The sequence below is a fragment of the Ranitomeya variabilis genome, chromosome 4 (genome assembly GCF_051348905.1).
Source record: "Ranitomeya variabilis isolate aRanVar5 chromosome 4, aRanVar5.hap1, whole genome shotgun sequence".
NCBI lineage: Eukaryota > Metazoa > Chordata > Amphibia > Anura > Dendrobatidae > Ranitomeya > Ranitomeya variabilis.
In genome coordinates, this window is record NC_135235.1 from 671,603,176 (window position 1) to 671,622,318 (window position 19,143).

Consider the following 19,143-nt stretch of genomic DNA (forward strand, 5'->3'; position numbering starts at 1 on the left):
GGCACTCAGACCATCCTCATGGAGTCGATTTCTAACTGTTTGTGCAGACACATGCACATTTGTGGCCTGCTGGAGGTCATTTTGCAGGGCTCTGGCAGTGCTCCTCCTTGCACAAAGGCTGAGGTAGCGATCCTGCTGCTGGGTTGATGCCCTCCTACGTCCCCCTCCACGTCTCCTGGTGTACTGGCCTGTCTCCTGGTAGTGCCTCCAGCTTCTGAACACTACACTGACAGACACAGCAAACATTGCCACAGCTCGCATTGATGTGCCATCCTGGATGAGCTGCACTACCTGAGCCACTTGTGTGGGTTGTAGAGTACGTCTCATGCTACCATGAGTGTGAAAGCACAACCAACATTCAAAAGTGACCAAAACATCAGCCAGAAAGCATTGGTACTGAGATGTGGTCTGTGGTCCCCACCTGCAGAACCACTCCTTTATTGAGGGTGTCTTGATAATTGCCAATAATTTCCATCTGTTGTCTATTCCATTTGCACAACAGCATGTGAAATTGATTGTCAATCAGTGTTGCTTCCAAAGTGGATAGTTTGATTTCACAGAAGTTTGATTTACTTGGAGTTATATTCTGTTGTTTAAGTGTTCCCTTTATTTTTTTGAGCAGTGTATATATATATATATTCTATGTGTATATATCTATTCTATCTTTTCTATTCTAACCTGTCAGTGTGATTTTACTGTACGCCGGACATGAATTACCGGATTTTCAAAGGACACCGGTGCGTAAAAATCGGACAGCACTCGCACGGTGCGAGTGCTGTGCGATTTTATTCTTGCATCCATTTACTTTAATGGGTGAGTCTCGTCCAACATACGCAGCAATACGCAGTATTCTGCAATTTTTTTCTCAGTTCGACTTCAGCTGAGAAAAAAATCGCAGATAAGATGTCACCCATTGACTAACATTGGTCCGAGTGCAATCCGATTTTTTATTGGATTGCACTCGTCTGTATTTCTCGCAAGTGAGTATGAGCCCTTAGACTTTTCCTCTGATTGTCCCACTCCTGGTTTTGGCTTACAAATACTGATGTAAAAATATTGTACACGTGCACGTTGCCTAGCTCAGTCACTCACTAAAACTAAAAGTATTTACTTGAGACCCTAAGCATGTTAGATTTTGATACTGTATATATATACACTCACCGGCCACTTTATTAGGTACACCATGCTAGTAACAGGTTGGACCCCCTTTTGCCTTCAGAACTGCCTCAATTCTTCGTGGCATAGATTCAACAAGGTGCTGGAAGCATTCCTCAGAGATTTTGGTCCATATTGACATGATGGCATCACACAGTTGCCGCAGATTTGTCGGCTGCACATCCCAAAGATGCTCCATACAAGGCAGGATGGATCCATGCTTTCATGTTGTTTACGCCAAATTCTGACCCTACCATCCGAATGTCGCAGCAGAAATCGAGACTCATCAGACCAAGCAACGTTTTTCCAATCTTCTACTGTCCAATTTCGATGAGCTTGTTCAAATTGTAGCCTCAGTTTCCTATTCTTAGCTGAAAGGAGTGGTACCCGGTGTGGTCTTCTGCTGCTGTAGCCCATCTGCCTCAAAGTTCGACGCACTGTGCGTTCAGAGATGCTCTTAGGCCTACCTTGGTTGTAACGGGTGGCGATTTGAGTCACTGTTGCCTTTCTATCAGCTCGAACCAGTCTGCCCATTCTCCTCTGACCTCTGGCATCAACAAGGCATTTCCGCCCACAGAACTGCCGCTCACTGGATTTTTTTTTCTTTTTCGGACCATTCTCTGTAAACCCTAGAGATGGTTGTGCGTGAAAATCCCAGTAGATCAGCAGTTTCTGAAATACTCAGACCAGCCCTTCTGGCACCAACAACCATGCCACGTTCAAAGGCACTCAAATCACCTTTCTTCCCCATACTGATGCTCGGTTTGAACTGCAGGAGATTGTCTTGACCATGTCTACATGCCTAAATGCACTGAGTTGCCGCCATGTGATTGGCTGATTAGAAATTAAGTGTTAACAAGAAGTTGGACAGGTGTACCTAATAAAGTGGCCGGTGAGTGTATATTCTTTACAGTATTAACATTTTACAGTCTCCCTGTTATGAATGATTTGAAAAATATCATCAATCCTAAATTCATTTTCTCACTATTCGTATCACATTCATTCTTTATTCTGAAGACCTTGTGTGAAGTCACGGTTGGTCAGGGGTTGCTCTCATCCACTGGCTTGAAACCGCATGGACCAAGGATCATCCCACTGAACGCCCGCTCTCCTTTTACTGTGGGCATAACACTACTCAGACATCACAGAGTGAGGGTAAAACAGTGTGGCGGCCTAGTAAATGGTGTTCTGGTGGGACAATATCTGGGCTGGATAGGGTCATGCAATACCCAGTGTTCCGTGGTCCTTGATATCACTGACCTTGAGCGTCTGGACGTGGCTATGGAGTTACAAGTTGTACACACGCAGCTCCGCTCTGTACACATGACTCCATTCCTCGTACACACATGACATGGTTCCGCTCCGTACACCTCGTACACACATGACATGGTTCCGCTCCGTACACCTCGTACACACACGGCTCCGCTCCGTACACCTCGTACACACACTGCTCCGCTCCATACACCTCGTACACACATGACATGGTTCCGCTCCGTACACCTCGTACACACATGACATGGTTCCGCTCCGTACACCTCGTACACACATGGTTCCGCTCCGTACACCTCGTACACACACGGCTCCGCTCCATACACCTAGTACACACATGGCTCTGCTCCGTACACCTCGTACACACACGGCTCCGCTCCCTACACCTCGTACACACACGGCTCCGCTCCGTACACCTCGTACACACACGGCTCTGCTACATCCACACTGTAAACCCCTCCTGACCCCACACATAAACTTCCCTTCATCCAGCACCATGACAACCAGCACAGCAGAGTCCTGCATACACTGAGGCCCCTGATCATGTGACCCCTGACTCCTCCCCTCCTGTGACCTCATCACAGGTCCTGTGTGCACAGAGCAGCCATATATGTGGAGTGCGGCTCTGCAGGTGGAGGTAGGTGCTGGAGCCCCGTTATTCTCTATCAGGATTAGCCGCTGGTCACACTCGGCCATTTTTCCTCCCCATATAATAAATGGCCTTTACCATCTCTGTGCTGTGCCGTTTTCCATGTTTCCCCCCTGAATACACACGTTCTCTCCCAGTTGCTGATCTCTGGGGTCTGACCTGTGACTTAGGCTACGTTCACATTTGCGTTGTGCGCCGCAGCGCACAACGCAAACAAAAACGCAGCAAAACGCATGCACAACGCTGCGTTTTGCGCCGCATGCGTCCTTTTTTTAATTGATTTTGGACGCAGCAAAAATGCAACTTGCTGCGTCCTCTGCGCCCAGACGCGGGCGCCGCAGCGACGCATGCGGCGCAAAACGCAAGTGCGACGCATGTCCATGCGCCCCCATGTTAAATATAGGGGCGCATGACGCATGCGGCGACCGACGCTGCGGCGCACACCGCAAATGTGAACGTAGCCTTATATGTCGCTGCTCCCCCCACTACAGAACGCTGCGACTAATGACTACATGGACGCCAATATCGCTGTAAATGTTAGTAACGTTCGGTCCTCAGTCTCTTTCCCACACAAGGTCTCCTTGTCTCTCCCCATTCATTTGTTCGGCACATGGAGAGGTCATTAGTGATCGGCATTGGCCACATTAATGGTCACCGTGACGTGGTTGGATGGATTTACACTCTTTCATCAAAAAATACTAGCAGCACCTTTATGTTTTACCGTTTGCAGTAATATTGGAGTTCATGTGTTTATTAATCGCAGTCTGCGGACACAACGTGTATATATATGTTCTGATAACAATGATAAGTCTCCACGTACAGATAATGTAGTAGATGTCACCTGCAGTCCTATGTAACACCACAGATAGCACAATAACTATGATTACAGATAATGTAGTAGATGTCCCCTGCAGTCCTATGCAACACCACAGATAACACAGTGATACCTCTTAGAGTACAGATAACGCACTGAGGGCCCTGCATGTGGGAACAGTATTGATAGGTCACTGTATGGTGAGGCACTTCCTAGCTGGGGCACAGTAGATGGGTAAGGGTACTGTCACACAGTGCAATTTTGATCGCTACGACGGTACGATTCGTGACGTTCCAGCGATATCCATACGATATCGCAGTGTCTGACACGCAGCAGCGATCAGGGACCCTGCTGAGAATCGTACGTTGTAGCAGATCGTTTGGAACTTTCTTTCGTCGCTTGATCACCCGCTGACATCGCTGGATCGTTGTGTGTGACAGCGATCCAGCGATGTGTTCGCTTGTAACCAGGGTAAACATCGGGTAACTAAGCGCAGGGCCGCGCTTAGTAACCCGATGTTTACCCTGGTTACCAGCGTAAACGTAAAAAAAACAAACAGTACATACTCACATTCCGGTGTCTGTCCTCCGGCGTCTCAGCTTCTCTTGCACTGTGAGCGCCGGCCAGCCAGAAAGCGAGCACAGCGGTGACGTCTGACATCACCGCTCTGCTTTCCGGCTATGGTGCTTACACAGTGCAGAGAAGCTGAGACGCCGGAGGACAGACACCGGAATGTAAGTATGTACTGTTTGTTTTTTTAACGTTTACGCTGGTAACCAGGGTAAACATCGGGTTACTAAGCGCGGCCCTGCGCTTAGTAACCCGATGTTTACCCTGGTTACCCGGGGACTTCGGCATCGCTCCAGCGCCGTGATTGCAATGTGTGACCGCAGTCTACAACGCTGGAGCGATAATCATACGATCGCTGCGACGTCACGGATCGTGCCGTCGTAGCGATCAAAATGGCACTGTGTGACGGTACCCTAAGTCTCTGGCTTGGGCATTATTTATTGATTTATTTATGGGACTGCAGGAATAATATGAGCGCTTTACTCTGGCAGTCCCATACCAGTGAATGAGGAGGAGATTGTTCACTATACAATGGATCGGGGATACATTACTATCATTAAAAATTACCCTTTCTTGATTAAATAGTGAAATTGGATCAAGTGTCTGAACAACAATTTTTAACTCTGGTCACAGATTCTCAATGTGACTTAGGTCTGGACTGTGACTGGGTCATTCCTTGATCAATTCTTAACCATTCAGAGTAGCTATGGCAGTATGTTTCGGGTCATGGTCCTGCTGGATGCTGAACCTACGCCATAGTCTCAACTCTTTTGCAGCACCTATCAAGTTTTTAGATTGATCATGCTAAATGCTAATGTCATTTGGCTCAAACTCTTATCAGAGTTGGATCCGAGTATCACCATAGGTGAGGAGAAGATTTAATTTCTCAATCTTCTCCATTGTCTGTGTCTGTGGTAATCCAATTACACTCAGATGACATGCGACCGCAGTCCAATGTTTCACATGCATCCATAGACTTGTATGGGTGCTTGTGATCCAATTATCAGATGCACTCACAGCATACTATGCCAAATTGGGGTGAGAAAAAAATGTCAGATCTGCATTTCCCCATGATATGATATTGGGCCGAGTGCTATCCAATATACGATCATGTGAGTGAGCCCTAATTGTTGTTCTATTGACAGATTCTCCTTCCTGAGCTGTGGATCTCTGCAGCTCTTACAGAAAGACCATGGGCTTCTTTGCTGCTTCTCCAATTAGTTTTCTTGGGATGTCAGTTTAGGTGGACAGCCATGTCTTAGTAGGTTTGCAGTTGTACCATGCTCCTTCTGTTTTCAGATGATGGATTGAACACTACTCTGAGATGTTCAGAGCTTGGGCTATTTTTTTTTTTTATAACCTAACCCACTTTAATTTTATTCAACTTTATCCCTGACCCGACTGGTGTGTTCCTTGGTTTTCAGGATTCTGTTTGATCGATAAAGTTCTCAAACAAATCTCTGAGGCCTTCACAGAACAGCTGTAGTTATACTTGGAAAAAAAATTGCATGACACAATTTTTAGATTCATATTTTTAAAGTAATGTAAAAAAAAATGTATCCTTTCCTTTACACTCCGCAACTATTTACTACTTTGCGTTTATGTCACATAAAATCCATTTAAGTTTCTTGGTGTAACATGAAAAGATTTGGAAAATTTTGCACAGTACAAATTATTTTTCCTGGCGCTGTATGTAGTGCTGCCTTATATATTGCCAAGGGAGTATAAACACAGAGGTTATTTAGGAGGTTTCCCAACCAATTCCCAGCAATCGGTCTATAAAAAATGAGTCGCACATAGATGCCATCTACAGGTCCTTCTCAAAAAATTAGCATATAGTGTTAAATTTCATTATTTACCATAATGTAATGATTACAATTAAACTTTCATATATTATAGATTCATTATCCACCAACTGAAATTTGTCAGGTCTTTTATTGTTTTAATACTGATGATTTTGGCCTACAACTCCTGATAACCCGAAAAACCTGTCTCAATAAATTAGCATATCAAGAAAAGGTTCTCTAAACGACCTATTACCCTAATCTTCTGAATCAACTAATTAACTCTAAACACATGCAAAAGATACCTGAGGCTTTTAAAAACTCCCTGCCTGGTTCATTACTCAAAACCCCCATCATGGGTAAGACTAGCGACCTGACAGATGTCAAGAAGGCCATCATTGACACCCTCAAGCAAGAGGGTAAGACCCAGAAAGAAATTTCTCAACAAATAGGCTGTTCCCAGAGTGCTGTATCAAGGCACCTCAATGGTAAGTCTGTTGGAAGGAAACAATGTGGCAGAAAACGCTGTACAACGAGAAGAGGTGACCGGACCCTGAGGAAGATTGTGGAGAAGGACCGATTCCAGACCTTGGGGAACCTGAGGAAGCAGTGGACTGAGTCTGGTGTGGAAACATCCAGAGCCACCGTGCACAGGCGTGTGCAGGAAATGGGCTACAGGTGCCGCATTCCCCAGGTAAAGCCACTTTTGAACCATAAACAGCGGCAGAAGCGCCTGACCTGGGCTACAGAGAAGCAGCACTGGACTGTTGCTAAGTGGTCCCAAGTACTTTTTTCTGATGAAAGCAAATTTTGCATGTCATTCGGAAATCAAGGTGCCAGAGTCTGGAGGAAGACTGGGGAGAAGGAAATGCCAAAATGCCTGAAGTCCAGTGTCAAGTACCCAGTCAGTGATGGTGTGGGGTGCCATGTCAGCTGCTGGTGTTGGTCCACTGTGTTTCATCAAGGGCAGGGTCAATGCAGCTAGCTATCAGGAGATTTTGGAGCACTTCATGCTTCCTGGCACCTGCTCACAGTGCCAAAACCACTGGTAAATGGTTTACTGACCATGGTATTACTGTGCTCAATTGGCCTGCCAACTCTCCTGACCTGAACCCCATAGAGAATCTGTGGGATATTGTGAAGAGAAAGTTGAGAGACGCAAGACCCAACACTCTGGATGAGCTTAAGGCCGCTATTGAAGCATCCTGGGCCTCCATAACATCTCAGCAGTGTCACAGGCTGATTGCCTCCATGCCACGCCGCATTGAAGCAGTCATTTCTGCCAAAGGATTCCCGACCAAGTATTGAGTGCATAACTGAACATTATTATTTGATGGTTTTTTTGTTTGTTATTAAAAAACACTTTTATTTGATTGGACGGTTGAAATATGCTAATTTATTGAGACAGGTTTTTTGGGTTATCAGGAGTTGTAGGCCAAAATCATCAGTATTAAAACAATAAAAGACCTGACAAATTTCAGTTGGTGGATAATGAATCTATAATATATGAAAGTTTAATTGTAATCATTACATTATGGTAAATAATGAAATTTAACACTATATGCTAATTTTTTGAGAAGGACCTGTATATGCTGCCCATTTTTTTTCTCAAATTCATTCATTTGAATGGCCAAGTTTGGTCTCCAAACTGGCCCAGAGTAGAACCTCTTACTCTTTTTTTTTTTCTTTTATAAGAACAGGGCATAACTAAATTGCTATGGGCCTCAGGGTAACTTTTGGACCTGGGTGCCATACATGTCAACATCTTTTCTGCTGCCAGTGATTGGATATAAAGTTTCTAGTAATTGTGTTATTACACAAGATTCTTGATCATGTTAATAATGATGATGATATTATTATATTTATGACCTAGTTCCCATTCAGGTATCTACAATATTTAATCCTCTCAGTGGAGATCTTCTATATAAGTGAATTTTCCAAATTGACCTGTCAAGAATGGAAAGGAACAGTGACAAGATGGCGGAGAGGATATTGCACCTCACCCTAGAGATCATCTTTCAGCTTACTGGAGAGGTGAGAGATTCTGATGACGTCACATTACATCATTCTTATCTACAGGAATAACAGATGGACAGAACTGGAGAGGTGAGGACTCTGGAAATGTCTGTAGTAAGATTTATGAATGTGTTTCTCCATAACCAGGATTACACAGTAGTGAAGAAGACCTCTAGTGAGCGCTGTCAGGACCCTGAGGCTCAGGGATTGGGAAGACCTCTGATCCCAATTACAGGGCCTCCACCTCACCCACTGATACGTGAGGACATCAATGACCAGAATATCCTAGAACTCACCTACAAGATGATTGAGCTGCTGACTGGAGAGGTGACACTGCTGGGAATGCTGGGACATTATACAGTAACGCTATGACGTGATTGGGGGATGACTGTATCATTGTATGTGTCAGGTTCCTATAAGATGTCAGGATGTTGCTGTCTATTTCTCCATGGAGGAGTGGGAGTATTTAAAAGGACACAAAGATCTATACAAAGATGTCATGATGGAGGTTCCCCAGCCCTTCATATCACCAGGTAATAGACAGGACTAAATACACATGGCCTATAATTATCTGTAAGTAAAGAATGAGTTCAGTCCCTGTATGTGTTTCCTCCAGATCTATCCAGTAAGAGGACAACACCAGAGAGATGTCCCCGTCCTCTTCTTCCACTGGACTGTAAACAAGAAGATCTCGATGTTCCTCAGAATGATCAGGTAGATGGAGAGAAGGTGTCATGAGATCTCCCCTATGATGTGTAGACGGCTGTGAAGATCTTGTGCTCAGTCCTGTTTTATCCACCAGTATTATATGTTTTATACTTGTGTAATGAGAACGGTGGAGATGGCAGGATTAGAGCTGATCATAGATGTGACTTCTCCATCTGTCTGTGACTTATACAATATTTGTTTCAGGGTGAAGAGTTAAACAATTTTGATACTACAGAGACATATGTGAGTGGAGAAGATTGGTATAAAGTGGAGATTCTTTCAGTTGACAGTACAGGTGAGTAGTGGCCTGTATATTTTATTTATTAACTGGTTGGTACAAATATGTGTTTGATTCTGTTGAATTCGTACTATGTTCTGCACCGCTATGTATACCAAATGAAAAGCAATGCCTAATTTTAGCTGTGAGAAATTACATACAGTATTTTGGGGGCACCTGTTTAATGTATTGGTAAATTTTTATTCTGTGTTGGGTAGGTATCGCTTCCAAGAGGAGATTGGGAACTGTGAAAAAGCAATTATTATTTTTAACCGTCCAAAAATTATCCCTTTCATGGGAGTTTTTTGTTAGATATGCCCTGTGCAGGCAGGGTTCCATCTCAGGGGAAGCACTTTATGGAACATAATGGACAGGCAAAAGATTTATGGCTGTTTAACAGCATTAGCAGCAGCTGTAGTACAGCGTGAAACATAATGGACAGGCAGGAGATGTCTTTAGCACTGGCTGCCTTTTCAGTACAGGTTGGATCATGATGAACAGGCAAGCAGTGGCATCATTGGCTTGTTGATAAAGAGCCAGTCTCCCATGTTCCCACTGGTAGATCTAATTATTGGCGATAGCTGTGTTAATCACATGTCCTGTCCCGGCTTGGCTACCTTTTCATACGACCGCTGCCCATTGCTGTGCTCCACGTCGAGTTTTACAAGTTGCCTGATGCATCATCTTCCTAGACAAGTTGGAGATACACTCTTGTCTTAGTGTTGAGATTTCAGAGTTAAATTATTCAGAATGCTCCAACAATTCTTTTACATTGTGCTGTAATCTTGCATATGTGTATAATTCCTGCATAACCTCAGTCCGGTTGTTTAATTTTCTGCTACCCGGTTTCTGGGCTAACTCTGTTGCAGTAAACATAACAAACTGGTATTGGACTGTTCAGATTGTGCAGTCATTTTTCAACTCTCTTGTGATTCCTGCAGCCTCTCAATCCTGACGGTTAACCCTCTACTAGCCACCTGGATTAAGCATTATTTGCATTAAGCATATGAACTGTCATTGTTCATATTGTGCATTTATCATTTAAAAATGCTGGTGGTTCCTCTGTTTCCTTGTGTGCTACTTTTGACTAGCCGTTTTCCCCTGTTCTGGCCCCATGGTCTATCCTTTGCTCTCCATCTGACTGTGCCAACGCTTTGCGTCCATGTGCCCTCCTTGACCTGCGACTTCGTGAAACTACTTCAGTAACTGAGCGGAACAAGCTGTAGGTGACAGAAGTGGTTGAGAATTGACTCTGCGGAAAATGGAAAGGGACCTTCAGGTCAGACACACAGACAGCAGGCATCTGCAGGGCAAAAGCTAAAACAAGCTGAATATAGAGCTTGTCCTCGTAATACTTCGGGTTTTCCTTCTTTTCAAAATCACTAAAAATTCTCACAGTTTGTTTTATAACGAGGGTCTAACAGCATGGCTAACCAACAGTCACAATTTTACTTGATACTAAAATTACACCTGTCAGCCTGCAAGCAATGAGAAAGTCAGCTTGCTATGCTCACCAATGTGACTAAAGACCATCCTTATTAAGTCTCCTCACCAGTATATGACATCCTAGTCAGTATATTCATTGTCATCATTATCAAATTTATAATGAGTGTAAGCCACATCGTCTGTATGAGCCTGGGATAACTCAATGTCGGCATCCAAATTCACCTGTTACTCCTCCTCAAGTTCTCCTAGTTCTTGATGTCAATTGTACTGCACGGTAAACTCTGTAAAAAAAAATAGTGTTAAAACAGTTCCATATTTTGGATAATTTCCCACAAAGACTTATTGATGCTGCCTAAAAAACACAGTGTCTTACGTTTCTAGCAAAGTGAATGGAATTTAAAGAAATTTAAAGACAGAGGGTGAGCGGGTGCTCTAGTCCACTGATTTGAGAGCGCATGGACCAAAGATCATCCCACTGAACGCCCACTTACCTTTTACCGTGGCAATATGTTATTGAACCACAAATTACACATAGAACAATCCCAGCAAAATACCCAAGATGGTGCAAATTACAGGGTCTCCTCCTTCTTCTGACTCTCTGGGATTAGAGCCGCTTCCAGGCCTAACTACCCCAACCATGGGCACCCCGTTTTTGAGAGGAGGTAACTACAAGCTTGGGAGGTTAACTGAGAGCATAGAGGTATGTGGCCAGGTGACCTGATTGCCTCAGCCTGGATTCTTCAAGACATTTCTGGTTAAGCAATGGTCAATGGAGCATATCTGTGTTTTTACAGTTGGGGCCGTGGTCCCCTAATCTGACATCCTGTAGAGTCATTTGGAACAGAGGAGAAGTCTTCACAACTGTCCTTCAAGCCACCATTCACAGGTCAATGGGGAGGGTGATGATCTTAACCACATGATTGATTATTTATATTTTATTATTATTATTAATTTTTATAGTGCGATTTATTCCATGGCACTTTACATGTTAAAAAGGGGCATACATGGACAAGTACAATAAACATGAGCAATACAAGGCATACACAAGTACAAAAGGAGAGAGGACCCTGCCCGTGAGGGCTCACGGTCTACAGGGGATGGGTGAGGATACACTAGGAGAGGGTAGAGCTGGTCGTGCGGCAGTTCAGTAGACTGAGGATCACTGCAGGTTGTAGGCTTTTTGGAAGAGGTGGGTCTTCAGGTTCCTCTTGAAGATTTTCGTGGTAGGCGAAAGTCTGATGTGTTGGGGTAGTGAGTTCCAGAGTATGGGAGAAGCACGGGAGAAGTCTTGTATGCGGTTGTGGGAAGAAGAGATAAGAGGGGAGTAGAGAAGGAGATCTTGAGAGGATCGAAGGTTGCGTGTAGGTAAGTACCGGGAGACCATGTCACAGATGTATGAAGGAGACAGGTTGTGGATGGCTTTGTATGTCCTAGTTAGGGTTTTGAACTGGAGCCTCTGGACAATAACAAGCCAGAGAGGAGAGGCTGGAGAATAACGGGGAGACAGGTGGATTAGTCGGGCAGCAGCGTTTAGGATAGATGGGAGTGGTGCAAGAGTGCTAGAGGGGAGGCCAGAAAGTAGGAGGTTGCAATAGTTGAGGTGGGAGATGAGGGCGTGGACAAGCGCTTTTGCAGTTTATTGGTCAAGGGAAATATTTTTGAGCTGGAGTCGGCAGAAGGAGACAAGGGCTTGGATATGTGGCTTGAAAGAGAGGGCAGAGTCGAGGATCACCCTGAGGCACCGAGCATGCGGGACTGGGGAAAGAGAGCAGTCATTGACATTGATGGATAGGTCTGGTGCGGCGGTTAGAGTGAGATGGAGGAAAGATGATGAATTCTGTTTTGTCCATGTTCAGTTTTTAGAAAGCAGGCATAAAAGAAAGATGAAATAACAGACAGACATGGTGGGATTTTGAGAGATAAAACCATGTGCACTACTATCAGTGATGCCCAGGTAGGTTCCCACACCATAGAGTACTAATAGAAAGAACCTGGCACTCAACTTGATCCTGTGAAAAGTTTAATGTAGTACAGAAAACGTTTCGGTTCTAATTCAGTTAAGCACAATAGCCTGCGTCGGTTATTAGCTTTAGGTGGCCGTATTGAAGGTTAGATAAGGCTTGCGTAGCGCGTGTATAAGTGAAGACGCGGTGTCCTCCGCTCATCTCATTGTAGTATTTTGGTCAGTAAGGAGGTGATGTCAGGTCCAGATAGGTAGAATCTGCGTGTCATCGGCGTAGAGATGATACTGCAAACCATGTAATTCTATGAGCTGTCCCAGGCCGAAGGTGTAGATGGAGAAGAGTAAGGGTCCTTAGAACTGAGCCTTAGGGAAAACCGACAGACAGAGGGCGAGGTGTGGAGGTGGTGTGTGAGAGGGAGACACTTAATGTCCGGTCTGTTAGATAAGACGAGATCAGGATAGGGCCAAATCTGTGATGCCAAGAGATGAGAGAATCTGTAACAAGAAGGAATAGTCCACAGTTTCAAAGGCAGAGGACAGGTCCAGGAGAAGGAGGACAGGGTATTGTTGCTTGTTCTTGGCGGTTAGTAGGTCATTGGTGACTTTAGTTAGGGCAGTTTCAGTTGAGTGACGCAGTCGGAAGCCAGATCGTAACCGGTCAAAGAGGGAGCAGGAGGAGAGGTGGGAAGACAGTTCAAGATGGACATGCTGTTCCAGTAGTTTTGAGGCATAACTGAGAAGTGATATTGGGTGATAGGTAGACACAGAGTATGGGTCGAGGGAGGGCTTTTTGAGGATGAGTGGGATTGAGGAATGGTTGAAGGATAAAGAGTAGACACAATTTGTGAGAGAGAAGTTGAAGAGGTGTGTTAGGGTTGGGATGAAGACTGTGGCGAAGTTAGGGATGAGGTGGGATGGGAGTGGGTCAAGCGTGCAAGTGGTGAGATGTGATCTTGACAGAGGGGCAGAGAGCTGATTTTCGGTCATGGTGGAGAAGCTGGTTTTGGAAGAACAGGGCTGAGCAGTTAAGAGGAGGGTCATTGGGGCTGCGGGCCAAAGCTTTCTCTGGTGTTATCGATCTTCTGCTTAAAGAAAGGGGCAAAGTCTTCAGCAGGGAGGAGGTGCTGGGGACGGAGTAGAGAATTGAAAGTGTTGAAAAGCTGTGTAGGATTGTGAGACAGGGAGGATACGAGAGATGAGCAGTTTTGTTTTGTGGCAGTGAGTGTGGACTTGAAGCTGGCGAGGGACTGCTTGTATATGAGAAAGTTCTCGACAGAATGGTATCTCTTCCATATCCGCTCAGCAACTCTGGAAGCCCATCTTAGTTCTTTGGTCAGGCTGGTCAGCCAGGGTTGCCTGTTGATAGCACGAGTTTTGCTGTGCGTGAGGGGGTGGCCGAATCGAGTGTTGCAGTTATTGTGGTGTTATATAAGGTGGCAGCAGCATCTGTGCCATGTAAGGAAGCTATGTCTGTAAGAGGGAGAAGGAACTCAGAGATGGAGTCTAAATTGAGGTGTTTGAGATTTTTTTCTTCAATGTTTGCATGTCATCAAACTGTATGGCCTATCTGCAGACACTACACACGCCAGCCCTCCTCTGACTAGTTCCCGTGGGTGTCCTGCATCACTGTATCACAGTCTCTCTACTCACACAGCCGTACACAGCCCAGGATATCCTACTGATAGCAGCCGGGCACCATATCCACCTGTTTGCAATTGTTACCCATGCCAGTCCTCTTTCGGGCACAGGGCATCCACCTCCGGGCACAGGACTGTCCACATCAAAGACCAGTACCATGGACAACTTGCATTGCTGTATATGCTGCGGGTGCCAGGCTATTCAGCTGCCCTAGGTGCTGGCTCTGCTGGCCTGTGCCTCCATGCACTCAGCCAGCGCTCTGCAGGCATCTGCTCTGCACACGAGCATACACCAGACTGACACTGACATTGCACCTCACACCTGACACACCCATACCCCTTACTGCAGGATTTTAACACACAAACCTGTGGCTTTCAGCCACATGGAAAACCCGGACCAGAAATCCATGACTCCCATGCACACTTATGGACTCCATCCATCTCCATGCAAAACCTCGGGAGAATACTCAGCAAACCCTACCTTTGACACGAGTCACTACCACACATTGCAATCAAAGCTACACCTGAGACTGCCATGCACACCTATGGCCTTCATACGCCTCTGTGCACATTCTGAGGAGCACAAACAGCGCCCCCTAGCTGTAACAGGGGTCACTGCCTCACACCCTGAATAATGTGTAATCAACATTTCAGCAAACATCATTGTTCAGTGATTCTGCATCCCTGTTTTGCAAAGATAACAGTATAATAGTCTGTAAGAGCTGATATAAGAGGTAAATAACAACTATTTATTAATTTACAAAAATCAATTCAACCTACCAGAAGAGTCACCTTTCAGACTCTTGACCAACCGAAGAAATAAACACATACATTTCTTAGTCAGTAGTTCAGACAATCTATGATTCTGGTCCTATGGAATTTACGTCTGGCATAATTAAGTAGAAATGCTGTGAAATTTGACCTGCGGTGCATGTTTCAAATCCACAAGATGTCAATTTCTCTTGTGGGTATGCTGATTTATGTCCAGATTTTTCCCATAGAATTGCATTAAATGTGGAAAGCCTGCAGGTAAAAAACACGTTTTTTAGTGTTTTTCCGCTAGAATATAACCTGCACATGACTTCATCAATAACTTTTTGTCAGAGCCAAATACCAGGAAATATCAAAAGCAAAGCAACTTTATTTTAAACGTGACACACCAAAACGAGACGAAAACCAGTGTCAAAAACATACTACAAAACGTACAATCATGGCCGACAGTGTTGGTACCCTTGAAATTGTTCTAGAAAATGTAGTGTTCTCCCAAACATTATTGCAATTCCACATGGTTTTGTTATACATTTGTTTATTTCCCTTATGTGTCTTTAAACAACACAAAAAACAGGAAAAAAGCAAATTGGACATAATTTCACACAAAACCCTCAAACTGGGCATCACAAAATTCTTGGCACCTTTCCATAATTGTGGGTAAATAACTTTTTTTCAAGCACGTGATGCTCATTCAATCTCACCTGTGGCAAGTAACAGGTGTGGGCATTATGAAAACCAGATAAAAAGGGGAGAAGTTAACTCAATCTTTGCATTGTGTGTGCCACACTAAGCATAGAGAACAGAAAGAAAAGAACTGAGGACTTCAAAACCAAAATTGTTGTAAAATATCTAAAAAATACAAGTCCATCTCTAGGGAGCTTAATGTTTCTTTGTCCATGGTGCACAACATAAACAAGAATTTACGACCCATGGTACTGTGGCTAATCTCCCTGGACATGGGCGGCAGAGACAAATTGATGAAAGGTTGCAACGCAGGATGGTGGATCAAGTTCCAAAGAAATTCAAGCTGTCCTGCAGGTTCAGGGTGCATCAATGTCAGCGCAAACTATCCATCGCCATTTCAATTAAATAAAACGTAATGGCAGGAGACCCAAGAGGACCCCACTGCTGACACAGAGACATAAAGAAGTTAAGACTGCAGTTTGCCAAAATTTACATGAATAAGCCAAAATCTTTCTGGTAAAGCATCTTGTGGATAGATTAGGATAAAATAAAGCTTTTTGGCAAAGCACATTATTCTACCGAAAACTGAATGAGGCCTACAAACAAAAGAACGCAGCATCTACAGTCAAATATGGAGGAGGTTCAAAAATGTTTTGGGGTTGTTTTGCTGCCTCTGGCACTGGGTGTTTTGTATGTGTGCAAGGCATCATGAAATCTGAAGATTGCCAAATGATTTTGGGTTGCAATGCAGTGCCCAGTGAAAGAAAGCTGAGTGTCCTAAGTCATGTGTCCTAAGTCATGGGTCTTCAAGCAAGACAATGACCTCCAACATACGTCATGAAGCACCCAGAAATGGTTGAAAACAAAGCACTGGAGAGTTCTGATGTGGCCAGCAGTCAGTCCTGATGTAAGTCCCATTGAACACCTGTGGAGAGGTCTTAAAATTGCAGTTGGGAGAAGGCATCCTTCAAATTTGAGAGACCTGGAGCAGTTTGCAAAAGAACAGTGGTTTAAAATTCCAACTGAGAGGTGTAAGAAGCTTGTTGAAGGTAAAAGGAGCGACTAATTGCAGTTATGACAAAAGGGGAAGTGGGAACGGGAGAAGTCAGCTCACCATTTGCAGTCTCTTTCCAAGAATGAGTTGCAAGCAAGGAGCCACCTGGGCTTTGGTGTGCAAGTTCCAAAGAATGAAGAAATGGTTAAAAAAAAAAATCATAAAAACAGGCACAATACGGACAACATAGAGATCACAGACAGCTACCAACGCGTATCGACACTCCAGTCTAACCATGATTAACCCCTTCCTGACCTCCGCCGTACTAGTACTGCGCTGAGGGAGGTGCATTTCTGACCAGCGCCGTACTAGTACGGCGCCGCCAGTTTCCAGTCATAGCGCAGTGACCGGGTTCTGATGGCTGCTGTCCCTGACAGCAGACCATCTCCGCATGTAGCCCCGGGGGGCTGCACCGCCCCCCCCCCCCACATCGGCGATCGCAGTGATTGGCTGGTCAATTCTGTCCAGCCGTCACAGTGGGTGGGGTGATCCCCACGTTACCTCACCAGATTAACCCCTATGGCGCTGATTAGCTGAACAATAGCTTCTAGCCAATCAGCGCCAAAGGGGTTAATCTAAAATAGCGATCACCGCCCTGCACGCCATCTTTCTCTCAGATTTGGCATGCAGAGCGGTTGTCTAAGCCCCTATGTGTACCTGAGTGAAGGAATCCATTGGTGGCCAGAGAGATCAATGCGGCGATCTCCTGCCTCCATCTTCAGCGTCCTGCTCCAGCTTCCTGCTGTGCTCTCTGCTGCCATCTGTTTGCTGTGTGACTCCAGTGATCACAGCAGAGCAGCAGCACCTCCCCCACCCCTTTCCCATCCCCCATCCCTGTTCCAGTACCCCCTGTCCACCTCCCCCACCCACCAATTGAATTTTTGTGCTTTTTTGTGTGCGCAGCATCCTGCGCAGAGCATTTGTGCTCTTCCTGTGACCCCAGCACTCTGATCAGTATCGCTGCTGATCAGAGTTTGCGCCATGGGAATTTTTCTTTATTTTTAGATAGTTAGCGTAGCGGACATCGCAGTCTAAGCGACGTCCAATTTTTTTTTTTTTAGAAAAAAGTAATAATAGTAGTTAGTACAATGTAGTTTTAGACGTAGTGTAGCCGGCGTCAGTGTTTGGTGATGTCCCCTTTCCCATCCCCCATCCCTGTTCCAGTACCCCCTCCCCCCTCCATTTGAATTTTTAGCGCACTTTTTTTTTTTTTTATGTGTGCGCTGCGTCCTGCGCAGAGCATTTGTGTGCTTCCTGTGTCCGCAGCGCTCTGAACAGTATCGCTGCTGATCAGAGACTGTGCCACAGGAAGTTTTCTCTTTTTAGCCAGTTAGCGTGGCGGACATCACAGTCTAAGTGACGTCCGATTTTTTTTATTTTTTTTTAGAAAAAAAATGATAGTAGTGTAGTTTTAGACGTAGCAAGTTAGCGTAGCTGGCGGTCACAGCGTTAGTGCTGACCGATCTTTTACAGAAACAAAAATCGTATACAGTAGTTTTATAGGTAGTGTATTAGGTTTAGTTGGCGTCAGTGTTTGGTGACATCCGATCTTGTTGTAGGCAAAAAAAATCGTACAGAGTAGTTTTATAGGTAGTGTGTTAGGTTTTGCCAGCGTCAGTGTTTGTTGCTATCGCTGGGTACTGTAATTACTAGTGCATTAGGGGAGCGTACGTCACAACGTGGGTAAATTTATAGGGAGGGCATTAGTGTAGTGAACGTCTAATTTTTTTTTTTATACAAAATTTTTTTTTTTCCACATCTGATTTTTCTTTTCATTTTTTTCTTTTCTACATTTTATCTCTCTACTTTTTTTCTCTCTGTTTTGTTATAATAAAGAGTACCCTATTACACAAGCACCACACATTACAAGTGTAAAAGCTGCACTTACACACACATCCCTGGGGTTTGGGAATAAACTATAAAATGGCCCATTCGTCAACAAGGCACTATTCACCAGAGGAGGCTTACGCTATCATTGCGTCCGACACGGATTGAGCCAGTGAGGAAGATCCCACATTCCTCTATTCCTCCTCTTCCTCCTCATCTGGTGAGGAAGGACCCCCAAGAAGGCGCCCTAAGACCCCGGCAACTCCTGCAGCAATCGATCCCATATGGATTGCACCCCCTGAAAATTTTCCGCCCGATATTCCGGATTTCAGCAGCAGCAGCTCAGAAATCCAGTTTGACACCACTGGCCTCACTGAAATTGACTTCTTCACATTTTTTTCAGTGAGGAAATAATAAATCTTATGGTGGCCCAGAGAAACCTGTATGCCCAACAATTTTTCACCCAAAATCCCTGAGGTACTCTCGCACAGTTTGTACAGCTTTATTCCGTACCAGGAC

The 19,143-nt window shown here is 44.8% G+C and overlaps 1 protein-coding gene across 1 annotated transcript in view; it reads left to right on the forward strand.

The window, feature by feature from the left end:
• Positions 1-2,987: 2,987 nt before the first annotated feature.
• LOC143768200 (uncharacterized) overlaps positions 2,988-19,143 on the forward strand; it is a 144,374-nt gene continuing 128,218 nt past the window's right edge. The window contains exons 1-6 of the mRNA XM_077256891.1: positions 2,988-3,061; positions 8,115-8,275; positions 8,405-8,584; positions 8,667-8,790; positions 8,874-8,971; positions 9,170-9,260. Of these exons, the coding sequence (XP_077113006.1) occupies positions 8,198-8,275; positions 8,405-8,584; positions 8,667-8,790; positions 8,874-8,971; positions 9,170-9,260 (571 nt within the window). The 5' untranslated portion in view covers positions 2,988-3,061; positions 8,115-8,197. The remainder of the gene's footprint in view (positions 3,062-8,114; positions 8,276-8,404; positions 8,585-8,666; positions 8,791-8,873; positions 8,972-9,169; positions 9,261-19,143) is intronic.